This window comes from Argopecten irradians, chromosome 1, assembly GCF_041381155.1.
Source record: "Argopecten irradians isolate NY chromosome 1, Ai_NY, whole genome shotgun sequence".
Lineage (NCBI taxonomy): Eukaryota > Metazoa > Mollusca > Bivalvia > Pectinida > Pectinidae > Argopecten > Argopecten irradians.
The window spans coordinates 57127052-57142826 of NC_091134.1; the positions used below are offsets into that span (position 1 = coordinate 57127052).

Here is a 15775-nt window from a genome sequence, read left to right on the forward strand (position 1 = left end):
ATAAGACTAAGCTCCACCAGATAAGACTAAGCCCCTCCAGATAAGACTAAGCTCCACCAGATAAGACTAAGCTCCACCAGATAAGACTAAGCTCCTTCAGATAAGTTCTAACTCCTTCAGATAAGACTAAGCTCCACCAGATAAGACTAAGCTCCACCAGATAAAACTAAGCTCCACCAGATAAGACTAAGCTTCACCAGATAAGTTCTAACTCCTTCAGATAAGACTAAGCTCCACCAGATAAATATATCCCCAGATAGATTAGACTCCTCCCAGATAAGACTAAGCTCCACCAGATAAGACTAAGCTCCTCCAGATAAGACTAAGCTCCACCAGATAAGACTAAGCTCCACCAGATAAGACTAAGCTACACCAGATAAGTTCTAACTCCTTCAGATAAGACTAAGCTCCACCAGATAAGACTAAGCTCAACCAGATAAGACTAAGCTCCACAAGATAAGACTAAGCTCCACCAGATAAGAACTAAGCTCCACCAGATAAGACTAAGCTCAACCAGATAAGACCAGATAAGACTAAGCTCCACCAGATAAGACCTAACTCCTCCAGATAAGACTAAGCTCCTCCAGATAAGACTAAGCTCCACCAGATAAGACTAAGCTCAACCAGATAAGACTAAGCTCAACCAGATAAGACTAAGCTCCACCAAATAAGACTAAGCTCCACCAGATAAGACTAAGCTCCACCAGATAAGACTAAGCTCCTTCAGATAAGACTAAGCTCCACCAGATAAGACTAAGCTCCACCAGATAAGACTAATCAGATAAGACTAAGCTCCCTCAGATAAGACTAAGCTCCACCAGATAAGACTAAGCTCCACCAGATAAGTTCTAAACTCCTTCAGATAAGACTAAGCTCCACCAGATAAGACTAAGCTCCACCAGATAAGACTAAGCTCCACCAGATAAGACTAAGCTCCACCAGATAAGACTAAGCTCCACCAGATAAGACTAAGCTCCACCAGATAAGACTAAGCTCCACCAGATAAGACTAAGCTCCACCAGATAAAACTAAACTCTCACCAGATAAGACTAAGCTCCACCAGATAAGACTAAGCTCCACCAGATAAGACTCAAAGCTAAGCTCCACCAGATAAGACTAAGCTTCACCAGATAAGTTCTAACTCCTTCAGATAAGACTAAGCTCCACCAGATAAGACTAAGCTCCACCAGATAAGACTAAACTCCACAGATAAGACTAAGCTCCACCAGATAAGACTAAGCTCCACCAGATAAGACTAAGCTCCACCAGATAAGACTAAGCTCCACCAGATAAGACTAAGCTCCACCAGATAAGACTAAGCTCCACCAGATAAGACCTAGCTCCACCAGATAAGACTAAGCTCCACCAGATAAGACTAAGCTCCACCAGATAAGACTAAGCTCCACCAGATAAGACTAAGCTCCACCAGATAAGACTAAGCTCCACCAGATAAGACTAAGCTCAACCAGATAAGACTAAGCTCAACCAGATAAGACTAAGCTCCACCAGATAAGACTAAGCTCCACCAATTAAGACTAAGCTCCACCAGATAAGACTAAGCTCCACAAGATAAGACTAAGCTCCTCCAAATAAGACTAGCTCACCAATAAGCTCCACCAGTAAGACTAAGCTCCACCAGATAAGACTAAGCTCCACCAGATAAGACTAAGCTCCTTCAGATAAGACTAAGCTCCACCAGATAAGACTAAGCTCCACCAGATAAGACTAAGCTCACACCAGATAAGTTCTAAGCTCCTTCAGATAAGACTAAGCTCCACCAGATAAGACTAAGCTCACCAGTTAAGACTAAGCTCCTCCAGATAAGACTAAGCTCCAGAAGACTCACCAGATAAGACTAAGCTCAACCAGATAAGACTAAGTTCAACCAGATAAGACTAAGCTCCACCATATAAACAATAAGACTAGCCACCACCAGATAAGACTAAGCTCCACCAAGATAAGACTAAGCTCCACAAGATAAGACTAGCTAGCACCTCCAAATAAGACTAGCTTCCAGATAAGACTAAGCCCCTAGCTTTCCCAGATAAGACTAAGCTCCCCAGATAAGACTAAGCTCCACCAGATAAGACTAAGCTCCACCAGATAAGACTAAGCCACTCCACTCCCAGATAAGACTAAGCTAAGATTAAGACTAACTAAGCTACCACCAGATAAGACTAAGCTCCACCAGATAAGACTAAGCTCCACCACCAATAAGACAAGCTCCACTAAGACTAAGCTCCACCAAAGATAAGACTAAGCCTCAAATAAGACTAGCTCCACCAGATAAGACTAAGCTCCACCAGATAAGACTAAGCTCAAGCTCCACCAGATAAGACTAAGAGTCTCCAGATAAGACTAAGCTCCACCAGATTAAGACTAAGCTCCTCCAGATAAGACTAAGCTCCACCAGATAAGACTAAGCTCCACCAGATAAGACTAAGCTCCACCAGATAAGACTAAGCTCCACAAGATAAGACTAAGCTCCACCAGATAAGACTAAGCTCCACCAGATAAGACCTAGCTCCTCCAGATAAGACCTAGCTCCTCCAGATAAGACTAAGCTCCACCAAATAAGACTAAGCTCCACCAGATAAGACTAAGCTCCTCCAAGATAATACTAAGCTCCACAAGATAATACTAAGCTCCACCAGATAAGACTAAGCTCCACCAGATAACTAACTCCACCAGATAAGACCTAAGCCCCTCCAGATAAGACTAAGCTCCACCAGATAAGACTAAGCTCATACCAAGATAAGACTAAGCTCCACAGATAAGATAAGACCTAACTCTCCAGGTAAGACCTAACTCCTCCAGGTAAGACCTAGAAACTCCTCCAAGTAAGCCATAATTCCTCCACATAAAAACTAGCTCCTCCAAAGTACTAACTCCTCCAGGTTGACCCTGTAGTAAGACCTTGCTCCTCCAAATAAGACCTACATCCTCCATGTAAGACCTAGATAATGCAGATAAGACTTAGCTCCTCTAGATAAGACATTAATCCTCAAGATAGGACTTTGATGCTCTAGATAAGACCTAGCTCCTCCTGCAGGACCTAGATCCTCCAGGTAAGACCTAGATCCTCCAGGTAAGAATGGAACATCTAAATGATCATTCGAAGATAAACTCATCCTCAATATTGATGTATTTTTCCAAACAAGATTCTCCTACCTCTGTGGGAAAACCTAAGCCTCAAATTTAGGGTTCTTACCTAAAGGAAAACGAGGGTTTTTACCATCACCTGAGTTCTAACACAATTCAGCTTATTAATGTGTGCAACCTTATTCTCTGTTAACAAATCATGCATAGAAATATGTTACATAAATGAATCCATTTTCAGGGGAAACACGAGATCCAAGGGTCAGAATTTATACATATTAAGTCCTATAGACGATTCCATTTATGACAGTATTCTATTGGAGCTTAGACGATCTTGAAATGCAGTTCAATTTGACCCTTTCAGGAACAGCCAATCAGCAAGCTTCTTTAAACAAGTACATCACTTCTAATTTTTATTTGACCTTTTGCTCATGGAAGTGGTGTGCAAAATTTTATCAAAGTTTGAACTATATTAGTTTAGGGAACTTTGTATTTTGTTTGAAGGTTGAAAGGCAAACAGCAAACAATCAATTATGATGACCAAAACATTTATCGGTAATGTCATGCAAATAAAACTCCTTAGATTAGAATCAAGTAAAGGTCGGTGTATCAGGAATTCACACCATGCTTTTTCATAACTCAAGCAGAAAACTGCTAAAAGAACATCTTTTTTAAAACTATGGAACAGGGCTTAACAACCGATGCTGCATACCTACAAAACAAAGCGTTTCCATGACAACCATATACTTACATCCTAGCTACAGATCCAAGAATCTCAATACTTAATCTGATAAGTTCATAAATGGTAGAATGTCAACGCAAATGCTACTTCAGACACAAAAAGTCATAATGCTAAGTCTTGATATCTCAACATGCCCACAGCAAACACCGTCTAGTCTAAGACCTTATCCAAAATCACAAAATATTGCATATCAGTTGCACAAAGCCATCATTACAAGATATGAACAAAGTTTTTCAGACTTTCTGGGCAAAAATACAATTCATATTTCATTAATGCATGACTCATCATAATACACCCTCATTATAAAATAACAGACACTTGAAAATTAATGGATTGCATGCTCTAGACCTGTTGGCTTTTATTGATTATCATACATGTCTCATGGTCAAAATTCCAACTTCCTTCTGACAAAATTTCATTTCCTGGGTCAAAATCAAAGTCATTGTATCAAAGTCCCACTCCTTTCAGCCATTTATTCTGCAAAATCTGCTTTGTTAAAATCTACTTTTCTCAGTCAAAATCCTATTCCCAGAATTCAAAACTGTGTTTTCCATTTCAAAATCATTTTCTTCTGACAAAATATTTTCCTCAAGTCAAAATCCCATTCACAATCCATCAGTCAAAATCCCATTCTCCTAGTCAAAATCTTTAATTCTCAATCATATTATGTTTGTCAAAATCCCAGTAAAGGTATACTTAAGTCATGGTAGTCATATTCAAAGTAACAAACCTCTTTTTCTTTGGAAGATGTAGCTTCATTGGGCTTTTGCTGTTACTTCTAGTTTCATGTCCAGCAGGCACTAAAACACATACAAGAATTCCATTAGAAATTGTCAATGCTGTAAATGTATACAGCTTGTCATCTTTGCCAGTTGATATTTTTTTTTTTTTTTTTTTTTTTTTGCAATTTCGCAGGATATTTTGTAAACCACGTTATTTTCGGGTATATATACAATATTTTGTGTACACGTTATTTTAAACATATTCGCAAATTTGGGTATTTGCGATCAAGGGCTGTAAAGGACAAACACTCACTCATTTAATACGTTCATGAATACAGTTATCAAGAAACATGAATATGCATTTGAATTTAATCATGAAATTACATGAAAATTTGTATCTCACCAAAACAAAGTGGTCTACAGTAGACAAGGTCGTAAATAAGTATCAGTAAGGTCATACATTTGGGTACTTAATACTATTTTATACTATTATATATAATAACTAAAACCATCACAAAATGTTAAATTCGCTAACATTTGTTGTTTATCATTGAAATAGAAACTGCAAAATTTCTTAACCCACAAAGATAATTGGCTATACATATAACATGTTATAAACACAGCCAATTTTCTCTCCACTGCTAGATATTATAAACAGATCTTATAACTTTCAAACCCTATTTCAATGACAGTACTATCCCGCTAAACTTTTTCTTATTTTTTGAGATTAAATATTGTTGCCAAGTATTTGTAGGAATGTTTCCTTTTATTTGGTGGTACATATTTCTATACAAGATAGGCGGGATCTTTCATGGTTCAATACTCCAGTACTGAAAGAAAAGCTTAACATACACAGAGCTTTATTTTTCCTATTGAGTTATTAAAACATTCATGTCACCACTGTTAGCACTAGTAGGCACTGCTGTGTAAGTGACCTTGACATTTGCCAAAATGACCTTGACATCTGTTCAATGACCTTGCAATTTTGTTTTATTTCAAGAAATATCAGGCAGTTGGGAAAATGCACAAAAAAAAGACTATTAATAAATCTACATTAAATTATTGTAAAAGACAGAAATCCTATATGATTTACTCTTTACAAAGCAACATTATCCTATAAAGCAGATTATATCCAAGACACAAAAATTAGGTACTATTATCACATCCTCAAAAACTTAATAGGTTGTATGTAATATTGAAAGACATGCTTCACCACTACAAAAACAGATATAGGTCAAATAAAGAGACAAATTCAGAGTTATTTATCACAGGAAATAATTCAATAATAAAGTCAGAAGAATGGTCAAAAAAGAGGGAACAATTATGATACATGTATTTGATACATGTACATTTGATTTATTTATCATGAACACTGTATCCAAGACATACATTTGAGTATTGAGAGTTTATTCATATGAGATTGTAAGCAAAATGGTATGTTAACTTTTGAAATGCAAAAATTAAAATTCCACGACAAGTTACCGTTTATAGACTTTGAGTTTAATTAAATCTAGTACTATAATTCAACACAAAGCTAAGATCTGTATATCAAGGAAAGTACTTCTATATATTGATTAATAAAAATATGTTGTTAAAATTGATATTCTGGATCATTTTGATAATTTATACATATATTCTTTAACAGAATGCCTTAGTTTGGTGAACATTGGTGTTAATCCCATTTTTTTGTTATTATTCCCTATACCAATCATTATACCAAGACAAACATATACTATCTGTATGCAACTACATGCAGCTCTGCAGAATAGTTCTATAAAATAGTTTGGTAGCAGAATACAAAGCAAACAACAAGCTATAATATTTTATATACATTTATTAATGTATATTTAAAAGGCACAACTAGATTGAATAGGCTATATTTTCTAAATAATTTCTACTATTTATCTAAAAAATCTCTTCGTCATTGGCTTAATGTGTTAACTTTTAATAGATTACAAATTTAAAGTTACAGCTCAAAATATCTCTCTTATGTCCATGATCTAAGACATATTTTTGTCGTGTTGATTAATTCAAATCTCCTTGACCTTGACTCTAGCCATGACCTTGACAATCGCCTTCCATAAATCAAGCTATATTTTGCATAGTCTAAGTACTTAACTGCCAAATCTGCAAAGAAAGTAAAATCTGCAGTTTACCTAAAAGTGATTCTCTGGTTTTTGCAATTACATTCTTACCCTCTTTTTCATACATTTGAAGAACACATGTAAACAATATAAAACATCTATATAACAAACTTCAGCTGTTAAAATCAAAGGGGGCCATCTGTCATCCATGTTGTTGTCAGATTGCTCCCCAACTAAAATATGCATTATTATATACTAAGGAAACCTACATATGACATTTCAGAGAGATTTCTTCAGTACCGTCAGAAAAAAAAACCTAGTACAATTAGCATTGATTAGCAGAATTCTTTATATCGTCAAAAATATCAGAACAGGGTATTTTTTATCTCCAATCATTGTCTATCTGTTCTGACTGATGCAAAGAACAACTTGACTAGGAGGAACAGATCCCCTCCTTTCGGCTACTTCCAAATTGAGTCCTGTTTTCCAGAGCATAGTCGGCATAAATATTTATCAACATGAGAGAAAATTTTAGCACTATAATGAAATGTTCATGTGTACATTACGTTGGCTTTGAACTTTTGAATTAATTTCTGTGCAGAAATATTTCTACTTATACTATAGCACATGATGATATCATACAATGAACATTTCATATCAAGCAGTATTCTGTATTTGTATATCACAGAGTTTATTTCCTTTTTGGTAGGTATTGATTGTGACATCATTGTTTTGTGAGCAAATATGATGTTGTTTTCTCTAAAAAATGTGAAGTTACACTCATAAAAACATGATGTTACAATCAATGCCTATCCACAAGGGCAGGTAACTCTGTAATATACAAATACTGGATAGGAATAAGACAAAGTATAAGATTGGCTCCAAGTTGTATGTAGCACTATAGCTTAGATAAGTAACAAAGTATATATATTACTCAAGAAGAAAATAATCTACACAGCATGATAAGAAGACAAAAGCATCTTACAAAACTTGAAGATAAGATTAAACTAATAAATTCTATTTTCAGCTTTTATCATCACATCATTCAAATTCAGCTTTTGTCTTTACAGTACTCATACTTAACTTCATGCTACCTTAAATCTAATTTTAATGCTTTGATGAAAATCATGAAATACATTTCCATGAAAATATCTAAGTTTAAAATAATTCTTATTCTATCCAATTTAAACATATCCATTATGTGTGACAGTTGAAGCTGATGACAGAAGGCAGTGAGCTGTGAGGTTTAAGCATTGATACCGTATTCAACCCAATAAGCAGTCATACTTTAGAGTAACCCTTCCACCCTCTTTATCACAACCTCATTAGTAAATCTTAAAATAAAGAACTGATATAATTACTTCTTTACTTATAATGCATTATCAGAGTACATCATTACACATAACAATCTTGAATATTGTTTCAATCAAATTTGAGACTTGACATCGTTGCTCGTGTTAATAAGAACCCCGCACAGTTCTGTCCCCTGGATAACTTATTGGGTTATATACAGTAAATAATAGAGACAATAAGCTTCAGTACTACCAATATAACATGTTTAAAGCACATTCAATTTTGCACGCAATACTTGTCTCCCACCGTGCACGCATCATGTAAATCTACTCTCGTAACTATAGAATGTATCATAGCAAGCTCAGCATTTCAAAGAGAATCAATCTACATGGCCCAATCAGAATTTACATTGCATTGAAAATTGTCAAGGTCACTGATTGCACCAGAGGTCAAATGTCATAGACTCCGGTGTCTACTATTGTTTATTCCCTTATCACCGTTAACAGACTTTGCCTGTATGACACCGTTAACAGACTTTGCCTGTATGACACCGTTAACAGACTTTGCCTGTATGACACCGTTAACAGACTTTGCCCGTATGACACCGTTAACAGACTTTGCCTGTATGACACCGTTAACAGACTTTGCCTGTATGACTCGAGAGATGATGAAGCTCTATAATTGTACTTTATGTGCAACAAAAATGACACGTGTAACCTGTCCTTGTTCTGCCCGATGCACATGCATTACTCACTACTATATCTCTTCTTGCGTTTCCCTAGCAACACAAAATCAGTTCACATCTGATTTTTAACACAAAAAAGGATGCAAAAAAATTTAGGATTTAGAACTTCAAAAATAATGAAAGATAGCAGAATGTTTAAGGTAAAGTGTGCCATCTAACAATAGGATAAATTTCACTTAATCTTACTTTATTTATTAGGGTAAGTGTTTTCCTTACACCAAAATGGTAAATGCTGAACTATTTCAACAAGATGGTACACCCTAGCTTATGGATAACAACACACAAACAGACACTACACAGGATTCACATCTTAAAACTCAAAAAGACAATACGTGTTTAGAGACCCTTTTCGAAAGAAATTTGGTATTGCATTTTATATTAATTCATTATAAACTATCAATGTTAATATATATGTATAGTGTTTGTATGTTTTCTATATTGATGTAAATATCCTGTTCATAAGGTGTTTGTCAAAAGGTGTTTATATATGCCAGTAAGTAAGGAGCATGCTAGGTATGGTGTACATGTAAAGAGCTGTTTCTGAGTTTATGTGGTGTTTTGGCAGGGACAGTGCACCGTTGCCAGACGAGATAGGCGCCAGAAACCTTTGGGATCTTACTATTACATCTTTATCCGATAAGTCTATATACTGTATTCTCCAGGCTCTGTGGCGACACTAAGCCAAATGTAGGTAATTAATGTAATTATCAAACGTATTTATCAATATAATCCATTGGGTGGTGTATTTTCTGGAAGTGTATATTACTGCGGTAAAATGACTGTAATGTATTGTCAATGACTGTTTACTGTAAACTTATTTCCCAAATGACTTAGTTTTGTGTTATTACACTTACCAGTACCAGCCTTTTTACAATGACTTAAGTTTACAACCAAAACTACTTTGGTTGTTCTTTACCTGTATTTAAAACACCTATATTCACTATTTCTACACGAACCGTAATCGCACATGAAAGTAAATTTGTTTATAGTATATTCTACAGGTTTTTTGTTTGTTTCCTCCACTGTTTCTGCCAATCCCAGAATAGATTTAAATGGGTAAGAGAAAGTAGTTTTTAAACCTTGAAATATTTTATTGAATTGATTGAAAACATTGCTAAGATAGTTTCAGATTTCGTAGTACAAACTGTGTTATGGTAACTAATCATAACTGTTATTATAAAGGTGACTTGAAAACAGGACCTAGTTGTAATGAAAGCTGACATAAGATAGGGGGTCCTTGTAGGGACATTACACAATACATCACATACAAGGACAGATCACTGCACATATATTGATAGAAGACAAACTGATATACTTACTTGATGTGCTCCTTAAGTATTCCACATCATTTACTTTCTTCTTCTTTTTCTTTGCAAGTGTTCTGGAGAACGAAAACACCAGAGGATGAAATTGTCAAAATTTTCACATGGATAAATAGTATTGTGAAAGAGTCACATATATATATAATATATAATGTCTGATGTCTTACGACAATGTAATCTAGAAATTTCATATGCTTTTTAAAACTGTCCTAATTTTATTGGTGTGAGGTGAGAGACTGTTGTAATCATCTTTGTATATATATTGAACATAATCTATCACACTTTGATGATTCTAGTTCTTTAAATCCAGACTAAAATGTCCTACTTATAGAGCACTGTACATTGTTTACAGGTAGATCAGGTATAGTTTCACTGCTACAGTATATATAAACAACCATAAAAACTAGAAGAACAACATAATACTAAATTACGCAGGTAAAATATGTTTCTCTATGCTTAAAAGCAGACAAATATGATTTGGTTAAATTTTTGGTACTTTGTATTTTACAATAAATTCCAAATGAAACAAAAAAAAATGATTATAATATGATTGTCTAAATACTTATTGATAAATGTAAATTTAAAAGCTGTGGCGCTTCTACTTACTCGATGATAAATGGGTGTTTGAGTAACTCCTCAGCTGTAGCACGCTGATCAGGGGATGGATCGAAGCACCTGGTAATAGTGATCATATAATAGGCATAATCAATATATTTTCACACAATTTGACTCTTTATTTCTATATATGGTCATTACTCAATTAATTTATGCATTATTAGGTAAAATGTTAAAATGAAGAAAGCCTTATCAAAGCCTGTGACCTCAAATAGAATTTAAAAGTAAAATATTTGCATGATGCATTTAATCTAAAAAGTTATGATCCTTAAAAGTTCTACTGGAGGAATCAATGGTTGTAACTTTGACATTTATTACTAGGGCCATGACATGTGATCTGTATATGTTTCCATGTCCAGTGTCTGAGTACTTACTGTAGAAGTAATGCCTTGACATTCTGAGTACTTATCTTAGAAGAAATGCCTTGGCATTCTCTAAGTACTTATCTTAGAAGAAATGCCTTGGCATTCTGAGTATTTACCGTAGAAGAAATGTCTTGGCATTTTGAGTACTTATCCTAGAAAAAATGCCTTGGCATTCTTGAATACTTCCCAAAGAAAAGTTGCTTTGGTATTCTGAGTACTTATCCTAGAAAAAATGCCTTGGTATTCTGAGCACTTACCGTAAAAAAATTGCCTTGGCATTCTGAGTACTTATCGTAGAAGAAATGTCTTAGTATTCTAAATACTTATTGCAGAAGAAATACCTTGGCATTCTAAATACTTACCGTAGAAGAAAAGCCTTGGCATTCTAAATACTTATTGCAGAAGAAATGTCTTGGCATTCTGAGTACTTACCGTAGAAGAAAAGCCTTGGCATTCTGAGACATACTCTCTGGAATTTCAGGATGACTTTTATAAAATCCAACTTTAAACATGGCTGCCTCAGGGCTACCAAGCTGTAAAGAAATTATTTTCACATCATTTAGCAAATAGAAATATCTGTAGGACATAAAAACCTCTGCCTTCATATAATATCAATGGGAGGACACACGACAGGAAAGTAACAGTTGACATAGGTAACAATGCACTTCATTAATGTTGCATCAAAATACTTTTCTGCAATATATTTCTGAATTTGTATCATGGCAGTTGGAATAAGCTAAATACCCCCAACCAATCCTCCAAATATCAAAAGGTAATCATCTCGCATACAAATAAGGGAATGTCATGGGTAACACAGGGGCATGAACACAGCATTAAATAAATGTTCCCTTATTTAGATTGTCAAATACATTAAAGGGACAATTCGGTCTAAGAGTACATTAAAATTTGCATATATATCGGAAACAAACCAGTTCTAATGGAAATTAGATTAGTTGTGACATGCCAGAAAAGCCCACTGTAGTGAAATGTACGTCAAATGTTCAAACTCGCTTGCTGTCCGCCATTACACATTGTGGTCGGACAACTTGTATGCCGAACCCTGACCCTTGTCAGTGTAGTAAAGACATTTTTGTCTAGAACTGCTCAAATCGCTCTTGCAGTAGTTTGTTTATGTTATTAGGCGCATGTTTTTGTCTAAATATAATTTCATTAACTCCTCAGTGATTATGTATTGCATTTGATTAACGTACATGATTTTGGCACGAGTATGGGTACAGCATACATGTTATACCTGCTTAAATCTTATTGATCAATGATTTGGAATTTCAAAGGTATCAATCAAAATCCTTAAAAATGCCGTGGAACTTGTCAATATTTCTTGTTATATGTTTCATAAGGAATATAAAACAATATGTTTCATAAGGAATGTTGAACATACCTCGATGAACGGCATCTTTCCTGTGGCCATTTCTACAACAGTGCAACCAAGGGACCAAATATCAGCCTACAACGATAAAACAACATCAGATATCAAAATGGTAAATATAATTATACAAATAGTCTAAGAAAAGGACTAAAGGGCCTGTATCACTCATCTAGATAACTAAGCCAAGTCATGATATATATTATAGAAATAAAGGCTTGGTATCCCAAACATTACAGCTCAGACAAGGATCAATCCCAGATAAGAGTTCTTTTTTACACTGAACTTCATAACACCCCCCGTCAACAGTTCTTGTAATTTGAGAATTTCAAATTTGTGATAAATCAAACTGCTTTAAAATTCACATTAAGCTAACACTACATCATACATAATACCTTCATATTCAATGGTAGAAAATAAAGCTGGATATCAACTATGGTGAAATAAGAAAACTTTTTTTTCTTATTTCTAAAGCTGGAAACTTTTTAATGCATTTGAAATATTGAAACCACATCATTTAATTTTGTAGATGAATGATATTATCATTATAATAAACATTAATGTAATATGATCTTTGCAACAATAGAAGCTTACTGCTGGACCATATCCCCTCGCTCCCTTGTCGATCACCTCAGGAGCCATGTACTGTATGGTACCTGTTAGGGAAAATAATACACATCACCAAAAGTAAGCAGATTAGTATCATCCTACGAAAGAATCAGAAAATTATGTCATTATGACCAGAAATGTCTTAATGCACATTTATTACATATACAGTATAAGCATTTCAATATTCCTGAGTTAGTGTATGAACATGGAAATTTACCTTAAATCGAAGTGAGATTGATACTTACCAGCAAATGTATCTGCACAAGGATTTATTCCAGACAGCCTTTTAGATGTTCCGAAGTCCGAGATTTTGAGGATACCACTGTACGTATTGACTAGGACATTATCTCCCTTTATATCTCGATGTACGATCATACCATCATGCTGCATAAACAAAATAAATAGTAAAATAAGTACAATTAGACCTGTGAAAATAAATAGTAAAATAAGTACAATTAGACCTGTGAAAATCAATAGTAAAATAAGTACAATTAGACCTGTGAAAATCAGCTTGCTTACAAAAGCAGTTAAATATGTAAGAGATTATCAATAATTTTCTGTAGACATTAAATATCTGAGTCTGCTAAATACAATTTATGTTATATACTTTGAATTTGATAACGGATATTTGAAATTTATCAAGGTCTAGAGTTTCCATACACTGTGACCTATTATATATTTGACCTATAGGCATATGAACTTTCTGTACACTGTAACATATCAGATATTTCAGCCTACATGCAAGATGTTTCTGTACATCAAGACTTAGCTGATATTTCAGCCTACAGGCTAGATGTTTTAAGCTTCTGTATGCTCGAGACCTACCTGATATTTCAGCCTACACAGGTGTATCTAATTTCTGTATGCTGCGACTTACCAGATATTTGAGCCCATCTAAGATCTGTTTTGTGTAGAAAGCTATAGTCGTCACATTGCCTTTCAGCGACTTACCAGATATTTGAGCCCATCTAAGATCTGTTTTGTGTAGAAAGCTATAGTCATCTCATTGTCCTTCAGCAACTTACCAGATATTTGAGCCCATCTAAGATCTGTTTTGTGTAGAAAGCTATAGTCTTCTCATTGTCTTTCAGCGACTTACCAGATATTTGAGCCCATCTAAGATCTGTTTTGTGTAGAAAGCTATAGTCATCTCATTGTCCTTCAGCGACTTACCAGATATTTGAGCCCATCTAAGATCTGTTTTGTGTAGAAAGCTATAGTCTTCTCATTGTCTTTCAGCGACTTACCAGATATTTGAGCCCATCTAAGATCTGTTTTGTGTAGAAAGCTATAGTCGTCTCATTGCCTTTCAGCGACTTACCAGATATTTGAGCTCATCTAAGATCTGTTTTGTGTAGAAAGCTATAGTCATCTCATTGTCCTTCAGCAACTTACCAGATATTTGAGCCCATCTAAGATCTGTTTTGTGTAGAAAGCTATAGTCTTCTCATTGTCTTTCAGCGACTTACCAGATATTTGAGCCCATCTAAGATCTGTTTTGTGTAGAAAGCTATAGTCGTCTCATTGTCCTTCAGCAACTTACCAGATATTTGAGTCCATCTAAGATCTGTTTTGTGTAAAAAGCTATAGTGGTCTCTTTGTCCTTCAGCGACTTACCAGATATTTGAGCCCATCTAAGATCTGTTTTGTGTAGAAAGCTATAGTCGTCTCATTGTCCTTCAGCAACTTACCAGATATTTGAGCCCATCTAAGATCTGTTTTGTGTAGAAAGCTATAGTCGTCTCATTGTCCTTCAGCGACTTACCAGATATTTGAGCCCATCTAAGATCTGTTTTGTGTAGAAAGCTATAGTCGTCTCATTGTCCTTCAGCGACTTACCAGATATTTGAGTCCATCTAAGATCTGTTTTGTGTAAAAAGCTATAGTCGTCTCTTTGTCCTTCAGCGACTTACCAGATATTTGAGCCCATCTAAGATCTGTTTTGTGTAGAAAGCTATAGTCGTCTCATTGTCCTTCAGCGACTTACCAGATATTTGAGCCCATCTAAGATCTGTTTTGTGTAGAAAGCTATAGTCGTCTCATTGTCCTTCAGCAACTTACCAGATATTTGAGCCCATCTAAGATCTGTTTTGTGTAGAAAGCTATAGTCGTCTCATTGTCCTTCAGCGACTTACCAGATATTTGAGTCCATCTAAGATCTGTTTTGTGTAAAAAGCTATAGCCGTCTCTTTGTCCTTCAGCAACTTACCAGATATTTGAGCCCATCTAAGATCTGTTTTGTGTAGAAAGCTATAGTCGTCTCATTGTCCTTCAGCGACTTACCAGATATTTGAGCCCATCTAAGATCTGTTTTGTGTAGAAAGCTATAGTCGTCTCATTGTCCTTCAGCAACTTACCAGATATTTGAGCCCATCTAAGATCTGTTTTGTGTAGAAAGCTATAGTCGTCTCATTGTCCTTCAGCGACTTACCAGATATTTGAGCCCATCTAAGATCTGTTTTGTGTAGAAAGCTATAGTCGTCTCATTGTCCTTCAGCAACTTACCAGATATTTGAGCCCATCTAAGATCTGTTTTGTGTAGAAAGCTATAGTCGTCTCATTGTCCTTCAGCAACTTACCAGATATTTGAGCCCATCTAAGATCTGTTTTGTGTAGAAAGCTATAGTTGTCTCATTGTCCTTCAGCGGTCCCCATTTAGAATGAAGCAGCTGAGATAAACTTCCTACAAAACCAAAAATTTACAGAAAATATTGACATTGTACCTTAATATTGTAACTAAGATTACTACTTTTCTTAATTTTAAAATATGTGTATACTAAATTTTCTTAATCAAT

The 15775-nt window shown here is 35.2% G+C and overlaps 1 protein-coding gene across 21 annotated transcripts in view; it reads right to left on the reverse strand.

Annotated features, from left to right (window-relative positions):
* Positions 1-15775, reverse strand: part of LOC138334835 (mitogen-activated protein kinase kinase kinase 15-like) — a 72758-nt gene that overhangs the window by 36832 nt on the left and 20151 nt on the right. For 12 of the 21 annotated variants that reach the window (XM_069283754.1, XM_069283713.1, XM_069283618.1 and 9 more), the window contains exons 20-29: positions 15560-15663; positions 13226-13364; positions 12966-13027; positions 12387-12452; positions 11420-11520; positions 10614-10682; positions 10005-10066; positions 8695-8718; positions 4572-4641; positions 3851-3886 (exon numbers count right to left, since the gene is read on the reverse strand). In XM_069283754.1, the coding sequence (XP_069139855.1) occupies positions 3851-3886; positions 4572-4641; positions 8695-8718; positions 10005-10066; positions 10614-10682; positions 11420-11520; positions 12387-12452; positions 12966-13027; positions 13226-13364; positions 15560-15663 (733 nt within the window). The remainder of the gene's footprint in view (positions 1-3850; positions 3887-4571; positions 4642-8694; positions 8719-10004; positions 10067-10613; positions 10683-11419; positions 11521-12386; positions 12453-12965; positions 13028-13225; positions 13365-15559; positions 15664-15775) is intronic. The other 9 variants (XM_069283774.1, XM_069283745.1, XM_069283728.1 and 6 more) reach the window with 3 other exon arrangements.